This window comes from Phaethon aethereus (assembly GCF_964289735.1).
Source record: "Phaethon aethereus genome assembly, chromosome: W".
Taxonomy (NCBI): Eukaryota; Metazoa; Chordata; class Aves; order Phaethontiformes; family Phaethontidae; genus Phaethon; species Phaethon aethereus.
The window spans coordinates 11,994,377-12,014,628 of record NC_138581.1 but is presented as its reverse complement, the minus strand read 5'-3'; the positions used below and the strand labels follow the sequence as shown (position 1 = coordinate 12,014,628).

The 20,252-nt window shown below is 42.0% G+C and overlaps 1 protein-coding gene across 1 annotated transcript in view; it reads right to left on the bottom strand.

The window, feature by feature from the left end:
* LOC309415128 (G kinase-anchoring protein 1-like) overlaps positions 1-19,894 on the bottom strand; it is a gene marked incomplete at both ends in the record, with an annotated part of 61,324 nt that extends 41,430 nt beyond the window's left edge. The window contains 6 exon segments of the mRNA XM_082012575.1: positions 17,459-17,607; positions 18,198-18,330; positions 19,386-19,418; positions 19,687-19,696; positions 19,698-19,732; positions 19,736-19,894. Of these exon segments, the coding sequence (XP_081868701.1) occupies positions 17,459-17,607; positions 18,198-18,330; positions 19,386-19,418; positions 19,687-19,696; positions 19,698-19,732; positions 19,736-19,894 (519 nt within the window).
* Positions 19,895-20,252: the final 358 nt, after the last annotated feature.

Genomic DNA, 20,252 nt, shown 5'->3' with positions numbered 1-20,252 from the left:
AGGAAGCGGGGACAGGTCATGCATATGTATAGGCATATTGCGAAACTTTATGTATATGCAACACTTTGCTGTATATATTTGAAGTAAGTGCCGCGTTGGGGTGCACACGGTTTTTGGTAGGACTACCCCCCCGTGCTGCCCAGCGCTGAATAAACATACCTACTTTACAATCTTACGGATTGTGGAGTCTGTTTTCCGCATGTCAGTTTTGGCGAGCCAGGCAGGAGGGTCTCTGCTTAACCGCGGGATCGGCTGTGGAGCGGACGCCCCTGGGCGCGCCTCGAGCACTTTCCTTGGAGGGGACTCCGCTGCCAGCCGCTCACCGTGGGAGCAGACAACCACCTCCTGAAGCCGCGGAAGAAAATGGTATGTTTTATGAGGGGAGCCTGTAAGTCGTACACGTGGCCGGGGCAGCTGGTAAATCATGCAGAGACGTCTGACATGCAGCACAGTCCCCATATGGGAGGAGGGTACCCCGTAGGAGGAGGGTACCCTGTATGGGAATAAGGGGATTTGCTGACCGAAGGGGCAGCCGCTAGCGATCTTGAGGGTAGATCGAGCAAATCCGAGGTCACCGCTGCATCCCAGTGTCGGGAGCCAGGATGGACCTGCTAATGACTGGTATATAAGAAGCAGGAGAAGGGTAAGCGGACCTCCTCGCAATTGTGGTAGGGTTACTATTTTTGTATATATTTGCAGCTGCTGGATGGGTGTTACCTGGAGTGATAAATGTATAAATTGAGTACCCGGGAATTTTATGTTAAAAGTCTTTGTCTTTATGTGTGTAATGTATAGAAAGATTGTGAATACCTTTATATGTTAATGAAGAAGCGGGGCAAAGGGAATTACTCCTTTGGTGGTTTGGGCTCGAACCTTGGAAATTTTTAAACGAAGGAGGACATTGGATAAAAAGGGGAAATGAACAATTTTATCTGAGAGTAGCGTATGTGACTCCTGCAGGGCAGAAAGTGGTCTTAGATTGAGAACAACCTTCAGACATTTTATAAGCCCCAGTGCTGGTGGACAAATAGGAATAATTCCCTGTTTTGTGTGTGGAAAGGAAAATCTAATCCCGGAAATTTGGGAAGTGTGGGAAAAGAACTGGAAAGAAACCATAAAGAAGTGTAAGAAACAGCTTGTGTGGAAACTTATTGAAAAGTATATCAGAAACTAAAGTAATAGAAGAGGTTTGCAAAATGGGTAATACTCATGAGGGAGTTTTGAAGAAAAGCCCCCTGGGCTGTGTGCTTGCTCATTGGAAAGACATTGTTGGAACTGGAGGGACAGAAAATGAAAAGACCCTTATTAAGTATTGTAACCAATGGTGGCCGTTGTATAAATTGGAGAGTGAAGCTAAGTGGCCACTTAATGGATCTATAGATTATAACACTCTTTTACAATTGGTGTTGTTTTTAAGGAGAGAAGGGAAGTGGGATGAAGTTTCATATTGCAGATATGTTTTTTACCCTCCGAAACCATCCGGAGTGGCAAAGGGACTGTGGAATGGTGCCACCACAGGACCCTATGGTACTCGCACTTGAGCGAGAAAATAATAAGGAACTTAAGGGTAAACTGAGGCGGTGTTGTTGGGCATGTAGTATTGGACAAAGGTGTACTAAAGTAGACAAAATTCACCAGGCACCAGAACAAGGTCTAACTGATTTGTTTAAGCCTCCCCCTCGACCACAGGAACAGGATGCGGACTCGGATGAGAACTCCACTCCCCTGGATGGTCCCATACCTTCCCGCACAAGGAAGAAAACTGCCTCTAGGACTGTCCCTACAGCTTTACAAGCCCCTCTCCGAGAGGCAGTGGGACCTGATGGAGGAACAATGATGATTAAGGTGCCCTTTTCCACCACTGATCTAGGAGAATGGAGAAAAGTTGCAAGGGACTATAGAAGCGACCCGGTGAGTGTTACTAAGCATTTTCAGTTCATAGTAAAACAACATAATCCAGACTGGAAAGATATACAGTTGCTCTTAGAGTATACGACAGAAACAGAAAAGCAATTAATTTTGAAAACAGCAGGGAATTTAGCTGAAGACCATTACAAGATCACGGGGGGGGATGTCAAAGAATATTTCCCCTCCAAGACCCAAAATGGGATGCTAATAAATCTGCCCATATGGAGAGGTTACAGGAATATCAAGAATGGATTTCGAAGGGAATGGAAAGGGCTATTCCCAAAACCATAAATTGGTCAGCTCTATATGCAGTTAAACAAGGTCCTTCCGAGTCCCCATCCGAGTTCCTGGATCGATTGAGGGATGTAATGCGCCGTAGCACGCCGCTGGATCCTGGGTCAGAGGTAGGAATACAACAAATAGTCTCCCTGTTCTTGGGTCAGTCCACGGGGAACATTAGGTGCAAACTCCAGAAGCTGTGCCCTACAGAAGGTAGAAATCTGGAAGTGTTGCTGGATGAAGCGTGGAGAGCATTTAGTAATAGAGAGGAAGAATATAGACAAGGGCAAAGAAGAATGATAGCAGTTGTCAGGGAAGAGGAGGAAAGGAGGCCTAGACGAGAACCGTCTTGATTAAGTAAGGATCGATGTGCGTTGTGTAAGAAATTTGGTCATTGGAAAGGAGAATGTCCAAGAAACAAGGAAAAGAGGCGAAGCCACCAGACAGGAAGAATAGTAGCCCATGTGAAAGAGGATTGACAGGGACCTGGGGAATCTACCCTAGCGGATCCACTGGTTATAATGAGGCTAGGGAAGGAAGAACAAGAAGTAGAATTTTTGGTTGACACAGGGGCAACATACTCGGTTTTAAATCAAGCCTTGATGCCCCTGGGAAACGACTATATCATGGTAAAAGGAGCGACTGACCAAAGTGAAAAGGCATATTTTTGTAAACCTTTGAAGTATAAATTGGGAAAACAATGGGGTATGCACAAATTACATTTGAAAAAGGAGAAATTACTCTGGAAGTAAAAGATCAGCAATATATCCAGATACTGAGTCTATTCTTAACCAGTCTCCCCGCAGAAGGAAAGATTAGGGGGAAAATTTTAAACCAGGTATATCCTGGGGTATGGGCCACTGATGTACCTGGAAGAGCAAAGAATGCACTACCTGTTGAAGTTAGACTCAAAGAAGGCCGGCAACCGGCAAGAGTTAAGCAATATCCCCTAAAGAAGGAAGATAAGGAAAGAATTCGGCCAGTGATTGAAAAATTTTTACAAATAGGATTACTGAAAGAGTGTGAGCCTGATTTCAACACCCCTATATTACCTGTTCGTAAGCCTGACGGGTCATACCGTGTGGTCCAGGATCTACGGGCCGTAAATAAAATAACTGAGGACCTTTACCCCCTAGTAGCAAATCCATATACCCTGTTGATTGTATTAACACCTGAACTAACTTGGTTTACTATTTTAGATCTGAAGGATGCCTTCTTTTGCCTCCCTCTCCATGAAGCCAGCCAAAAATTATTTGCATTCGAATGGGAAAACCCCAAAAGTGGTCGCAAGACTCAGCTCACTTGGACGGTGTTGCCACAAGGATTTAAGAACAGTCCTACCATCTTTGGCAATCAGCTCGCAAAAGACTTGGAATCTTGGGAAATACCGTCTGGAGAAGGGAAACTGTTACAATATGTGGATGATATCCTGATCGCCACCAAAACAAAGGACGATTGTATGATCTGGACGGGCAAAGAGACCATACGAGCCTTTGAGCTACTAAAGAAAGCTTTGGTGTCGGCTCCAGCCTTAGAGCTCCCAGACTGGAAACATGGGAGAACCAGTGCATCATGACTGTTTGGAGACTATTGAAACAACGTATGCAAACCAACCAGATCTAAAAGACAGCCCTATGGAAAGCGGAGAAAACTGGTTCACAGATGGAAGCAGCTATGTCCTGAGTGATAAAAGACATGCGAGATATGCCATTACCACTAGTCAAGAAATAATAGACCTTTGCCCGTAAATACCTCTGCACAGAAAGCAGAAATAATTGCTCTGACCTGAGCCTTGGAACTGGCTCAAGGCAAAGTTGTGAATATTTATACAGACTCAAGATAGGCCTTCGGAGTTGTGCACGCGCATGGAACAATCTAGAAAGAAAGAGGGTTATTGAGCTCTCAAGGGAAAACTATTAAGCATGCAAAAGAGATTTTGAGACTGTTGAAAGCAGTCCAACTTCCTGAGAAGGTGGCGATTATACATATTAAGGCACACCAGAAAGTGAGCTCGGAATTGGAGAGAGGAAATGAGCTGGCGGACAGAGAGGCAAAACAGGTAGCTAAAACAGAGATAAAAACAGAAGGAGCTTTAATGCCTGATGGGCAAATCTCCCTAGAAGGTAAACCAATATATACCAAGGAAGATCAAAAACTTATCACAGATCTGGAGGGGTCATATAACGAAGAAGGGTGGGCTTATACCCCACAAGGAAAACTGGTTATTCCCTCCTGCCTAATATGGCATTTGGTAAGGGAAGAACATAGGAAAAGGCATTGGGGGATGGAGGCTCTATATAAACATTGAATTAAAGAAATTGTGGCCAGAAATTTATATACTATGGTGAGACAGGTAACTCAACAATGTGATCTTTGCCTCCAAACTAATCCCAAGAATACCCCCAAGCCAGAAATGGGCCAGATTGGGAAAGGCAATGGGCCTGGACAACGACAGATTGATTTTACAGAACTTCCAAGAAAAGGGGGGTATCGATATTTATTGGTATTATTGATAAACCTTTTCAGGTCGGCCAGAGGCATTCCCAATCAGAACAGCTAAAGCTCGGGAGGTAGCTAAAGCATTGGTACAAGAGATAATCCAGCAACTATATCCTCTGACAGAGGACCACATTTTGTCTCTACTGATCCAGCATTTCAGTTACTTAATTATACTGACCTCCCGGTTCCGCTAGGGACAGGGTGGTACTAGTTGTGTGGTACAGCAGCTCGGAAAACTTTACCTCTGGGGTGGCGGAGAGCATGTACTTTGGACACCCTGGTCCCCAACATCACTATTATTGATAAAACAACACAGAATCCCGTGAGAAGAAAATGGAGAGCCACTTTAATCAGAAACTGAAGGATGAGTAACCCCTTAATAGAAAAGCCGACAAGCTATCATAGCTTTGTGTGGTGGCTAATCCCATTTCTGGGGGTTAGCGAGTTAGAAAAGACTATAATAAACATCTTGGCTGTAATAGAGTTAATTGAGAATAAAACTATAGATGCCATCAGGACACTCCAAGAAGAAACTACTAGTTTATCGAAAATAGTATCACAAAATTGTATAACTCTAGATTTATTATTAGCCTCACAGGGAGGGGTGTGCACAGTAATCAATGTCAGCTGTTGCATGTATGTAGACAAAAGTGGGCGAATATCTGCTGACTTACAGGAGATCAGAGAACAAGCAAAAATCCTACGTGAAGTAACTCAAGATGACACCTTCTGAGGGTTTTCTGAGCTGTGGGAAAGGTTAACCTCTTGATTACCAAACCTATCATGGTTAAAACGATTATTTGTTACTCTAATAATTATTGTGGTTCTATCCATAGCGCTTTGTGTTATAGTTCGATGTGCCCTGTGGTGTTTTCGGAACACAGGGGACTCCTACGGCAAATGGAAGAGGAACCAGTTACAACGCAGGCTTGAGTCTAACAAGTATTTTGAAAAGATGCTGGATAAGGAAACACTGTATTAGGAACAGGCATAGTAAAAGAATTTACTAACTTCTTAGAAAAGGGGGGACTGAGAGAAGGGGTTAAGGGAATCTTAGCAGTTAATTAGTAGACAAGGTTTGAAATCTTGTTAGCTATTGCGTAAAGTAACTAAAGCAGGAGATCTGTAGTTCCTTACAAAGACAGTTCCTGATAAACTAACAGGAGCAAGAAGATTTGTGGCTCCTCACAAGGACAGTCCCTAATAAGAATTAGGAACTTGCCTCAAGAAACTAGCTAAAACCGACCCTGCGGTTTGAGTAAGAACCAAGGAACAACTGCGTCTGCGCAGGGACGAAAGGTTACCAGCGGTGACGAAGAGGAACCACCAACCTTCATCCCCGTGACCCCTGACGACCACCACTAGGAGACAATGTGCAAGCGCAGATGGGAGGGGTTCATGGAAATAACGTCTTGGAACTCATTTCAATAGGAAGCGGGGACAGGTCATGCATATGTATAGGCATATTGCGAAACTTTATGTATATGCAACACTTTGCTGTATATATTTGAAGTAAGTGCCGCGTTGGGGTGCACACGGTTTTTGGTAGGACTACCCCCCCGTGCTGCCCAGCGCTGAATAAACATACCTACTTTACAATCTTACGGATTGTGGAGTCTGTTTTACGCATGTCAATGTAACACTTTAGTCTGTGTCCAAATTTCTTCTAAATCAGTAGATATTCTGCCACTTTGGTCCACATACATGCAACAACTGGTGTTTATAATAGTACAAACACCTCCCTGTGAGGCCAGTAATAAATCCAGTGCCATTCGGTTTTGGCATACTACCTGTGAGAGGCTAGAGACTTCTATTTGTAATGCTTGAATTGCATCTGCTGTCCTATTTTCTATTACTTCTATTACTGCTGAAATGTTTACAATAGTCTTTTCTATTTCGCTGACTCCAAGCCATGGGATGAACCACCGAACAAAGCTGTGAAATCCGGTAGGTCTATCTGCAATTGCATTGTGAGTTTTTGTTGTTCGCCTAAGAAAAGTTCTTATCCATCCTTTTTTTTGATGTAATTTATCAATTATGGTCATATTGGGAACCAGAGCTCCTAATGTACATGCTCCTTTCCGTCTTAAAGGTAACACTTTCTGGGCTATATTACCACATAACCGATACCAACCAGTATCCGTGGGAACAGGAAGACCTGTGTAATTTAGGGTCACAAAAGCAGGAGCTATTCCTGACAAATTCAATAATCGAGTCTTGTTACATTTTTCAAAACTTCCCACAAATTCTCCGTTTCCCAAATTGAATAAACACGACCAACTAGAATTCTTTCCTCGAATTTTCTGAGATCTGGGTACAGATCCAGCAATCACTTTTATGGAGTATTTGAGTAACATTCTGGGACAGCATTAGATGTACATTTTGATCCCAGTAGATCATTTCACAAACTGGACTCATGGTTATCAAATTTACAATAAACACAACATATTTATACATCTTGTCGTTTTATCTTCAGCTTCAAAGGATCCTGTTGTTCTATCACCCATGGAGGGGAAGCCTTCTTGATCCTCGAAGAGTGAATCCAGGGTCCTTTTTCCCAAACCTTAACAGCAGTGTATGTCGTTAGGAGAACTTGGAAAGGTGTTTTCCACTTTTCATTTAACGGTTCTGAATTCCAGGATTTCACATATACCCAATCTCCAGGCTGAAACGGGTGTCCTGGGGAATCAAGACCTAAAGATTTATTCAGAACAATTTGTTTATATATTCCTTGTAGAGTTTTTCCTAGTGATATTAAGTACTTTCTCATATCAGTCTCCCCAGTTATATGCATATTTCCTAGTAAACTGGGTATTTGGTATGGTCGGCCATACAGGATTTCATAAGGGCTTAGCTTATATTTTCCTCTGGGCTGAATTCAAATTTTCAATAGGACTAAAGATAAAGCTTGTACCCAAGTCATAGATGTTTCCTGACATAATTTTCCCAATTGTGTTTTCAGAGTAGAATTAATTCTTTCTACTTTTCCACTCGATTGTGGTCTATAAGGGGTATGGAGAGCCCAGGAGATTCCCAGTAATCTGCTCACCTGATAAACAACTGCTGCTACCAAGTGGGAACCTCTGTCTGATGACATTCCGAAGGGGACTCCAAATCATGGAATGATTTCTTTCAACAATATCTTTACTACTTCCCTGGCCTTGTTGGTGTGACATGGAAAAGCCTCGGGCCAACCTGTAAAGGTATCTACTAAAACAAGTAGATACTTTAACCCCCCTTTTCTTGGTAATTCAGTAAAATCAATTTGCCAATATTCTCCAGGCAAATGTCCTTCTTTATTTATTCCAAATAGGATTTTGTTTTGGGTCTTGGGATTATTTTTGCAACATAATTCACATCTTTTGGTAATTGACTTCACAGTTTCTATCATATTTTGGCTGATTATTATATTTTGTAAGTGTTTTAATAAATTTTCAGTTCCCCAATGTAATGTACTTTATTATGTTCTTGTTGTACTAAGTTTCTCATAAGAAAATAAGGTACTACCAATTGACCATTAGGGGACACTGCCCATCCACCCTCCCTCTTATGAGTTAACAATGTATCAATTAGTTTTTGATCCACTGGGTCATATTTTGGTGTTTCTGCTAAAAGAATTTTCTTTTCTGGGACTAGAGCTAGCATTTCAGTGCCTTTTTCTGCAACCTCTTTTGCCGTTAAATCAGCCAATTTATTCCCTTTCCCTTGAGTGGTTTTATCCGATTGATGTGCTTTACAATGCATTATAGCAACGGCCTTCAGGGCTTTGACACTTTCCAGCAAGCTCAGGATCTGTTCAGCATGTTTAATTTCAGTTACTTGTGCTGATAACAGCCCCCTTTCCTTTCAAATGGCTCCATGAGCATGCACTATCCCAAATGCATATTTAGAATCAGTCCAAATATTTACAGCTTTTCCAGTACTCAACTCCAAGGCTCATGTCAAAGCTATTAGTTCAGCCTTCTGTGCAGATGTTTTTGGAGGCAGAGCCTTCGCTTCTACTATATCTTTGAGTGTGGTTACTGCATACCCTGACAATGCGTATTCCATTTCACACAAAGCTGCTACCATCGGTGTACAGTTCCCCATCTGGATTCTCTAAAGGGGTATCCCTCAGATCTGGTCTGCTGGAGTATGTCTCTTCAATGTGTGAAATATGTTCATCTGATTCATGTGATGAAATGTAACCTTCTGTACTTCTATGGATTTCTCCTGCACCATAAAAAGGGGTATTTTACAGGAGAAACTTAAACTACTTTGCTGGTATATCAGCTCAAACCAGTTTGACCACTGACTGCATAGTATTGTGTAAAGAGAAACTTGTAAAGTGCATGCATAAAGTTTGGGGTCATCCTGGGGGCACGCTGAGGAAGATTCGAGAAGACTCTAGAAGGAGAGGAGGGCATGTGCCGAAGAAGACACACCTATTCATGAATATGTATTAGCAGACATGCCTATTCATGAATATGTATTAGAAGACAGGATCACGCTGAGGAAGATTCGAGAAGACTCTAGAAGGAGAAGAGGGCATGCGCCGAAGAAGACATGCCTATTCATGTGTTGGGATCACCCTGCATAGCTCGACCTTAAGGAGAAGGAGCTGTGGCGTTGATCTGCACGGCTCGACCTTAAGGAGAAGGAGCTGTGGCACTGAGAAGCTGGTAAACAGCTGGATATCTGCACGGCTCGGCCTTGAGGAGAAGGAGCTGTGATAAACAACTAAGAAGAAGCGAGGAAAACAGGAACACCTGCAAGCAGCAATCCTGACTGTGTGAGGGGCGCGTGGACAGCGCGTGATATTTTGTATATAGCCAATTGCAATAGTGTGTGTAACAAGTTGTAACCAATCATGAGTGTGTGCGCAGTGACTAAGCGAAAATTATGATATATATTGGAGTCAGACAAGACAATAAACAGCTTCGGAATATAACTCTCATAGAGTTGTGAAGTCCATCCTTCTCCCGCATTCATGAATATGTATTAGCAGACAGGATATAAACCAAGAACAGGAACTGTACTGCATGCGTCTTGGTGGAGCGGAGACTCCCAGTGCACCCAGCGCTGTTTGCTTGCCTCTATTCGCTTAATAAATTGTAAACTTAAATTGGAATCCTGTTTGGGACTAAATCATTTATCACAATTGGGGGCTCGTCTGGGATGGTCTTGGTTCCTGAATTCTGACTTGATCTAGGAGGGGCACCCCACCTTTTGGTGGCTCCTGATCGGGTCGGGTCGGGACTAACGCCATCCTGTACCTGAATAGGGGCAAGCAAAGAATTTGATTTTTTTATGAGCTCCCTTGCCGGCTGCAGCAGTTTATTTTGCCCGTAATTCTGCGTGCGAAGATCCGAATGAAGACGACGGAGTTGCAAGTATTTAAGGTGTATACCGTTCGGTTGGGTGGGATTCGGTTGCCTGTGTGTGTAAGAGTGTGACTGAGACGGAACCTAGTTCCGAAGCATTTGTGGAGGTCTTCTAACCGCGGTTCCAATCTCCCGTGAGGGACTTGGCCGGTGAAGGACCGAAGCGATTCCTATGGGATTCGTGGGTGGGTGATAGGTCCTAAACCCCCTGCAAGACACTCTTACTGGTAACCAAGGGCTGTAGGAATTGCCACAGTAAAAATTCCTAGATGGGTCAGACGAAATCGAGAACCCAGGACCAGAAGAAAGGGAGCGAATTACTAGAAATACCTCCGGAGAGTCCATTAGGAATAATGATTAAAAATTGGAATGATAGGGGCCCCAGAAAAGGAAAAAGTAAATTAAAATTAGTTCAATATTGTATGGTAGAATGGCCAAAAGAACCTTTGAGACCACATGTCTTTTGGCCCGTTTTTGGATCTTTTGAAGACTGGGTCTGCCAGGCCTTAAATATATATGTTAATTCAAAGGAACCTTTTAGTCAGGAGGAAAGCGATTATGCCTCACTATTTAAAAGTGAAAAGGAAAAAGAAAAAGATTATAAATGGGAGCCACTGGATAACCTACCGCCTCCATATCCATCTTCAGCGGTGGCTCCCCCTCCGGTGGCCGTAGTACCTCTACCTGTACCACCGTTGCCCCTACCTCCACCACCAACAGCACCGGAATTAGATTGACCTCCGGCTGCATGTACAAGAAGTAGGACTGCTGTATCTGAGGGAGCTTCTCTATATCCCTTACGAGAAGTACCCCTCAGAGGCAATCAGGGAGGCATCGGGTTTGTGGCAGTCCCATTAAATAATCATACAGGGAATAAGGGAAGAGGTTCCCCGAGGCCGAATACAGTGGCTGGGACCGCACTCCTTAGAACACAATTTGTAGCTAAATCCTGGGGGGATATAAGACTTAGAGAAGCCCAGAAAGTCCATGTTAGGAGGGACGAAGAAAAACAAAAAGCAAAAATTTTTGTAGCAGCAGTAAGAGAAAGTCAGAAAAATAAGACTCCGTCTGGAGAGAAAAGCAAAAAAAAGAATAGAGCAGACACCCCGGGGACAGCCTTATTAATTGGTCCCCATAAAGAGGATACAGGGGCCGAAAAATCAACCATTCAAAAATTTCCAAAAGGAATAGAAAAAGGGAAGAGCTGTATGTCAGTAGTAGGGGCAAAAGGAGAGCCTTTTAAAGTAAATATCTTGCCTAATGATTTACTTCGGCTCCCTGAAGCGGAATACAATTTATTAGGAAGGGATTTGATTTTGAAGTTAAACTTGAGCATTCAGAGTCAAGGGGACAAATTGCCCAATTAGAATCAAGCAATACCCTATACCTATGGAGGGTCGAAAAGGACCTGTAGTTGCCCAAACATACTTGGTATAGTGTAATAGATTTGAAGGATGCTTTTTGGGCCTGTCCTCTGGATGAGGGATCCAAAGATTATTTTGCCTTTGAGTGGGAGGACGAAAACAACAATTAAGATGGACTGTGTTACCACAAGGGTTTACGGAGTCACCAAATCTATTTGGACAAACTTTAGAGAAAATCTTACAAGATTTCACAATACCCAAGGAGGTAAAATTATTGAAATTTTCTAGGGGAAAAGAGATTAAAGGTGTCCCGATCAAAGCTACAGTTGTAGAACAAGAAGTAAAATACTTAGGACATTGGCTGAGTAAAGGAAGGAAGAAGTTAGATCCTGATAGGGTATCTGGGATTCTATACACCCACAAACTAAAAAGGAAATTGGGCAAATACCTTTAGTGCTCCTTTAAAGGTGTATACCCCACACAATGTCAGAAATGTTTTACAACAAAAAGCGGAAAAATGGTTAACAGACAGCCGGATCCTAAAGTATGAAGCAATACTAATAGACTCCCCTGACTTAGAACTGAGGGTGACTTCTGCTCAGAGTCCAGCACAATTTTTGTTTGGAGAACCATCAGAGGTATTACAACATAACTGTTTAGAGGTAATTGAGACCCAGACTAAGGTGAGACCAGATTTAAGAGATACTGAGTAGGAAAATGGAGAAGCGCTGTTTATAGATGGCTCCTCCCGAGTGGTAGAAGGGAAGAGAAAATCGGGATATGCAATAATTAATAAGGACTTGGAACTTGTGGAATCAGGACCTCTGAGTCCATCATGGTCAGCTCAGGCTTGTGAGCTGTATGCCCTATGTAGGGCCCTGGAATTATTAAAAGGACGCATATGGGGTGGTCACACTTTTGGAAAAATTTGGGAAGAAAGGGGTTTGATTAATTCTCAAGGGAGGAACTTAATACATCAAGACCACGGGAGGGAGAAAAACAGCTTTACAGACCTTTTGAGAAAGTACAAGTCGATTTCAAAAATATTTATTGGTAATAGTAGATCATTTAACACAGTGGGTAGAAGTTTACCCTGTAGCACGAGCTACGGCACAGATGGTGGTAAAAATTTTATTGGAATATTTGATACCTAGATATGGGATAATCCAGTACATTGATTCTGACCAGGGCACACATTTTACTTCTAAAATAATAAAACTATTATGTCAATCATTAGGTATTCAGTGGGAATACCACACTCCGTGGCACCCACAAAGCTCGGGGAAGGTAGAAAAAATGAATAAATTAATGATTGAGACACAAATGCCCTGGACGAAATGTTTACCATTGGACAGTGAGACTGGATTATCGCCATATGAAATGTTATATGGCACGCCTTATTTTCAAGGAATGCCTCTGGGGAATGATGTAATTGTGGATCATAGTATCCAACAATATATAATTACCATTGGAAAAAGATTAAAAGAATTAAGAGAGATTGGGATGGTGGCCCAAACACCACCTTTAGGATTTGCAATTACAGAAACAGCTGTGAGAACTGCTGAAAAAGGATGGACACATGTGTCGCGAGTGAAAGGTCCAGTGAAGGAGTAGAAAGTCTAAATTGCTGTGGGAATTTTATTGTGGCTACTCCTGTAGAATTGGTGAACAGGGAGACTAATAACAGGGATCAGTTTTGCAAGTATACTAGTGTCTGGGAGGATCAGCAAAGCCTTTGTGTAGAAGGTGTTGTTTATTTGTAAGAGCAAAATGTTCTCAGTATCTCTCCAAGAGGAGGACAAGAACATAGTTTAAATAATATAGACTTCAGGTGCATCCGCTGTGGAACATCCACCCCCTTAGAAGAATTAATTTGGGTACTAAGAAAGCACCCCCTTAAAGGAAGGAAGAGGGCAAGACCGGAGGGGAACTGGTGTTGCGGCTTAAAAAGGGTCTGCCAAGGGCTGCAACCCCTTTGGGCTGTGACCGCCGATCACTATGGCCCTGACCGGACCTCTTCTAGCTCTACTTGGGGTGAGTTCCTTGACTCTGACTACGGCAAATAACTGTAGTCAATGTGTAGTAACCACTAGAAGGGGATGGATAAGTTAAGTAAGGTTGTAACATCCAGCTGGGGTTTACCCCAGAAGTGTGTAGGACCTGTAAACTTAGAAAAGTGGAAACAGGAAAAAATAACCAAAATGGGACTTGTGATATAAAGAACAAAAGATCATGAAATAGAAACAGGAGTGAAACATGAAATTCCCACAGTTGCTAAAAATTGATTTGTAAATCTTGCTGAAAACATTGCTAAGTCATTGAATATGTTTGTGGTGGAACAAATCAAGGTGAACGATGGCCATGGGAAGCTATGGAGAGCAATATAAGTAATCCCCAAATTTGGAAAACAATGGGAAAGGGTAATAGGAAACAACAATGGGTACTCCAAACGAGTAAGAATTGGAACTAGTAAGACCTAGTTTTTTCCTGTTACCCATAAATCGGGGAGAGCGACTAGGAGTCCAGGTGTATAATGAATGGCCTCCTGAGAGAAAAACTTGGAATGGAGTCAATCTAGGAGGATTTTGGGGAGATTTTATGGGTGGTGATTGGCTTACTAAAATTGGGATAGTTGTATTGGGGATATGTGGGGGATTGTTACTAGATTAATCCACTCGGTTATACAAGGAATGCAGATATCTGCAGTACTCGATTGGAAATGAAAACACGAATCAATACTATAAAGAAGAAGATGGGGGATTGTGAAATATGTTCATCTGATTCGTGTGATGAAGTGTAACCTTCTGTACTTCTATGGATTTCTCCTGCACCATAAAAAGGGGTATTTTACAGGAGAAACTTAAACTACTTTGCTGGTATATCAGCTCAAACCAGTTTGACCACTGACCGCATAGTATTGTGTAAAGAGAAACTTGTAAAGTGCATGCATAAAGTTTGGGGTCATCCTGGGGGCACGCTGAGGAAGATTCGAGAAGACTCTAGCAGGAGAAGAGGGCATGTGCCGAAGAAGACACGCCTATTCATGAATATGTATTAGCAGACAGGATATAAACCAAGAACAGGAACTGTACCGCATGTGTCTTGGTGGAGTGGAGACTCCCGGCGCACCCAGCGCTGTTTGCTTGCCTCTATTCGCTTAATAAATTGTAAACTTAAATTGGAATCCTGTTTGGGACTAAATCATTTATCACAAATGGTTTGCAGGCAGTCATGTTCTGGTGTTCCTTCGACTTGTCTGGCAGAGAGGAACATTGCAGGGTTAACAATAGCAGTCATTTGAAGTGTAACATCGTCTTGTTCTATGAGGACTACTTGATACTTTAGCATTTTACTGGGAGATAACCAGTGTCCCCCTTTTTGTTCTAATATTGTGACGACCATGTGTGGAACATAAACAGTCATCTTCTGTCCTAAGGTCAGCTTCTGGGCTTCCCGGATCAGCAGTACTGTTGCCGCTACTGCTCTCAGGCATCCGGGCCATCCTTGGCTCACAGGATCCAATTGTTTCGAGAAATAAGCTACGGCATGTCTTTGATCTCCTAAATGCTGCGACAACACTCCCAAAGCCACCGCTTGCCTTTCATAGGTAAACAATTCAACAGATTTTGTAAGATCAGGTAGTCCGAGGACTGGCGCTCTCATCAGGGCTCGCTTAAGTTGTTTGAAAGCATTTCTGCTATCATTTGTCCAATTTAAAAGATTTCTTGGTGAAATCTTTAACAATTCATACAGAGGTTTTACCAACAGTCCATAATTTGCAATCCACAGGTGACAGCACCCGACCATTCCTAGGAACGCCCACAATTCATGAACATCGCGAGGTTCGGGGAGCTGGCATATAGCTTCTTTCCTTTCTGTACTTAATTGTCTATGTCCCTTTAGGGTCTCAAATCCTAGGTAGGTTACAGTTTCTTGTGCGTTCTGTGCCTTCTCTTTAGACTCTCTATATCTACCTAGTCCCAGGAAATTTAATAAGCTAATTGTCAGGACTAGACACAAATCACAGGATTCTGTAGCAATTAATATATCATCCACGTATTGTAGCACAGTCCCACCTTTATTTTCTTGCTTCCATAATTCCAGTTCTTTTACCAGCTGATTTCCAAAGATAGTGGGGCTATTCTTGAATTCTTGGGGCAACACTGTCCAGGTATATTGTGTCTTTTGCCCAGTTTCAGGATTTTCCCACTCAAATGCAAACAGCTCTCGACTATTTAAGTCAAGAGGTATGCAGAAAAAGGTATCCTTTAAATCTAAAACTGTGAACCACCCCTGCTTTTCAGTTAGAGAGGTCAGCAAAGTGTAGGAATTAGCTACCACAGGATGAATATCTTGGACAATTTGGTTAATCACTTTTAAGTCCTGAACCAATCTATACATTTTCCCATCCACCTTTTTGATGAGCAATATTGGAGTATTATATTTAGATTCACAGTCTAATAATAGACCATATTTAAGAGATTTTTGGATTATGGGAATTAATCCCACCTTGATTTCTAATGTTAGGGGATATTGTTTTAACCTTACTGGTGTCATTCCTGGCTTAAGTTCAGCTCTTACCAGATCAGCGCACCTAGATTTCCCCGGTACTTCTCCTGCCCATATAATCGGGATCACTTGGTTTTCCACGTCTTGGGGAATTTCCTTTTCAGTCGTTGGTATAACCTGCAGTAACAAGTCTGTGGCTTCAACAATTTTAGTTTCAGGGATCAATACTTCTGCATCCTTAAATATTATTTCTGCTTCTAAATTTTCTAATAAATCCCTTCCCAGGAGGGGCTTGGGTGACCCAGGCAAATATAAAAATTGGTGTATCACCCATTGTTTTCCCAATTTAAATTTCGTTGGTTTAAAGAATGGCTGTATTCCTTGCTTTCCTGTTGCACCAACAACCTTTGTTTGTCTATTACTAATTTCTCCTTTTAATGTGTTTAAAACAGAGTATGTGGCTCCAGTGTCTACTAAAAACTCGACTTCTCCCTCTCCCAGCTTAATTTTAACCAGAGGTTCTGCTGGGAGAGATTCCTCTGGTCCCCTTCATTCCATCCCCACCGAGAGCAGTGTGTCTGGAGTCATTCCAAATTTCCGGTTAGGGCAATCACTTTTCCAGTGCCCTTCCTTTTTACAATATGCACACTGATTTTCTCCTAGCTGAGGCATGGACCTTCCATGGCTGCAACCCCATCTTTGACATCCTCCTCTGAAATTTCCTCTCCCTCTAGGAGTTCCTTCTAACACAGCAATCAGTTTGGCATTAACAGCCTCTTTCTGGTGATCTCTATCCCTGTATGCTGCCCATGCTACGTCTAATAATTTTCCCAAGTCTCGGGCATCCATCCCTTGCAGTTTCTGCAATTTTCTTCTGACATCATTTGAGGACTGGCCAATAAACAGCGAAGCTAATTAATTTATCCCTTCTTCCGAATTTGCATCTAGTGTAGTATACTTTTTGGCTGCCTCCTTTAATTTATTCATAAACTCAGTGGGAGACTCTTTCTGATCCTGTTTGATCTCATATAATTTTGACCAATTCAGCGCTTTAGGAATCACACTCCATATACCATACAAAATCCATTTCCGATATTGGGTTAAAAGCTGTTGGGATCCACTTCTATTGGGATCCCAGTGGGGATCTTCTGAGGGAAAGTGGTGTTCCACTGTCCCAGGGAGAGTCCCTGATGCTAACTGAGCCTCCACTTGCATTTGGTCAGCCCTGCGGATCATTCCTCTTTCAGTACTATCAAACAACACGGCCATTATTGCTTCAATATCTTTCCAAGCAGGATCCTGAGTTTTGATCATCATTTCAAACGCACTCGCCGTGCAATCTGGATCATCTTAGTAATTTCCAGCAGCTATTTTCCAATTATTCATATCAGTAATTGAAAAAGGCACTTTAACTGTAATTGGCCCATCACTTCCCACTGCTTTACACAGGGGAACTTACATAACTTCTCCTGTATTCTTAGCTCTTTTTTGCCCTGCAATCAGGCTAAAACCCTCAGCGCCTATACTAGACTTTACTCCCTGGTCCTCATTCCTCTCATCTTTCTCGACCTCACCTCTTTCCAATCTTATTCCTCCATAATCTCGATCCCTTATTCGTCTCACAGGAGCCACCAATATTTCAATATTTTCTTCCTCCTGTTCTGAAACTTTCAAACACCTTTGTCCTATACTACAAACAGAACAGCACCTCCTTAGTGGTTTTCCTAAATAATGTATTATAATTCAAAGTTCGATTCTGAGGCCACTTACTTCTCCCCATCATCCAACTTATACAAAGGCCACCATTGATTACAATATTTAATCAATTCTTCTCTTCTTGTACTTCCGCCCAGAGGTCCCGCAATCTGTTTCCAATGTTTCAATATACATCCCAACAGAGATTCCTTAAGAATATCACCCTGTGATGATGATACAGCCCCCATTTTACCGTAAAACAATTGCCAAAACCCAATAATCAATAGCCAGAATTCAATAACCAAACATCAGACCACAATTGTTAAAACAACAAACCAATAATCAATATCCGAAATCCAGTAGCCAAATGTCAGATCACAATTAACCAGACCCGTTTCCAGACGGGGACTCGAACCCCTTATACAGATGGGATCAGAATCCCTTTTATACAGACAGAGGGGGATTCAATCCCCTTGTACAGACAGATAGGTACCTTTACAGCCCAACCCTGCGGAGCTTTCGCTGCGTCTTTTACGGGCAGGTGACCAGAAATTACAGAAAGAATGCCTTTGAAACTTACCAACCAGGGGCCTTGGCTTAGAATTCTTTGGTCGGGGGATCGGAGGTTCTCCTGGAGAATCCCTCAGTGCCAGCTGGAGGTCCCAGGAACCGTCGAGATTCAAAAGTGCAGTCCCACCTGGGTCGCCAAAATGCTACCAAAAAAGTCATCAAGAAAGCCCTCTAACACAGTTTGAAGTTTTAGAAGGCAGGCATTCTTTATTGCAGTACTGGAGACACAGGGGATAATTCCACCCAGTGTGTCTGTCTTGAGTTTCATAAGCACTTCTTTTATTGTTGATACATTTATGTACTTTCTGGAAGGTTATTGATTACATGATTAGTTTAACTTTTAAAGATTTCTTTAGCCTAATAACTGTGTGATTATGTTTAACAGCCTACTCTCATAGTCCTTAGGCTATACTTGCCTCAAGGCTAACATTTCAGCTGTGTGTAAATAGTTAATCACAAGAAATGCGTGTGTGTAGAACCAAGAGGCCTCATGAAATTAAAACAAGGAAGAGTTAAGAGCAAGGACTGAGAGATTAATGAGTACGGAGAAGATATCTTAACCTTGAGAATAGAAACATCCTAGCAGGAGTACTCAAACAAGGATGATAAGAAGGAACTGCTTGGCTGGACAACAGAAGGGGCAAACATCCAAGGAGAAGAAACTATCCTCAGGAGATCCGTGACCATAAAAGGGAAAAAGGAGTAGGGGTTAACTCCCCAAACGACCACCGACGACCACCCAAGACCTCCGTGCATGCATAGTGTAGTTTTGCAACGCCAGTGTTATGTAAATGTAGTAGATAGGCAGGGAGGCGGAGATTTCTCAGAAAATGTAATGAATATGTATAGCTTGTTACAATAAAAGAAGTGCTTATGAAACTCAAGACAGACACACGTGGTCCTGTAACATCTGCAGTGCTGGGCCTGCAAGTTCTTGTTTGCTCCTATCTCTCAGTCCTAAAACCCTTCTTTGTTTTAATTATCTCATAAAGCCTCTTGGTTCTAACACACATGCATTCCTTGTGATTAACTATCTACACATAGTTGAAATGTTAGCCTTGAGGCAAGGATAGTCTAAGGACTATGAGAGTGGGTTGTTAAACACACACAGTTATTAGGCTAAAGAGATCTTTAAAAATTAAACTAATAATGCAATCAATAACTTTCCAGAAAATACATAAATGTATCAGGAGGATTTATGAGGAATCTTTTTAAAAGCAAGATTTCTGAGCTGAAAAAGCATAGGAAGTAATTTTTAATCAGAATGTTAACAAATATATAGAAACTGTCTTGATTATGACATTCAGACACACATGACATTAGACATGCATATATTTTATCTTGTTCTGCAGTTTGGTCTACATTTTTGTTTAATCAGATATGTTGCACACCAGAAGGTAAAATTTCTTTTGAATGTTAAGATTGGATCAGAAACACTGCAGCCACATAACAAAGGAATCAAACAGTAAATATACTTTGCCAGAGGAAAATCCCTTTACCTCGTTAGCCTGACTGCTGGTTTTCTTTCTTCTTTCTCCTTTTCTCTCATTTCTTGTCATTTGTAGATCTTCCTCCTGAAGCTTGGGATTTACCAGCACCTTGGACACTTCTGCCCTTTCCAGGCTCTGAATCAGTATCAATGTCCAGTTGTAGTAAGGCAAAATGAGATGCTGTGGTAGGAACTGAACTGATTAAAGCTGATGCCATGTTAAAGAATTTCACCAGACTGTGGATATCTCTAGGTTTGCTTTATTAACAACTCAGAGTTGGGCCATCACTTACAATACAAACCTTCTATATATAGTCCTTCATAATATTATGTAACACAAAAGATCTTGATATTTTTCCACAAAGTCTCATTTACTTAATATTTCATCAACTTTTGAAAGTCCATCAATCTTCCAGCTTCAGCTTATTCTTATCATTCTGTTTCAGTTCCTCCTCAGAAGTTGCTGTTCATTGATGCAGTCTCGGTCATCACGGTCGCTTATCTTTCTTATCATTCTTCACCTTCAATCTTCTAAGAAAAACTCAGGATGTTTTATTAACATATGCTTAACCTATG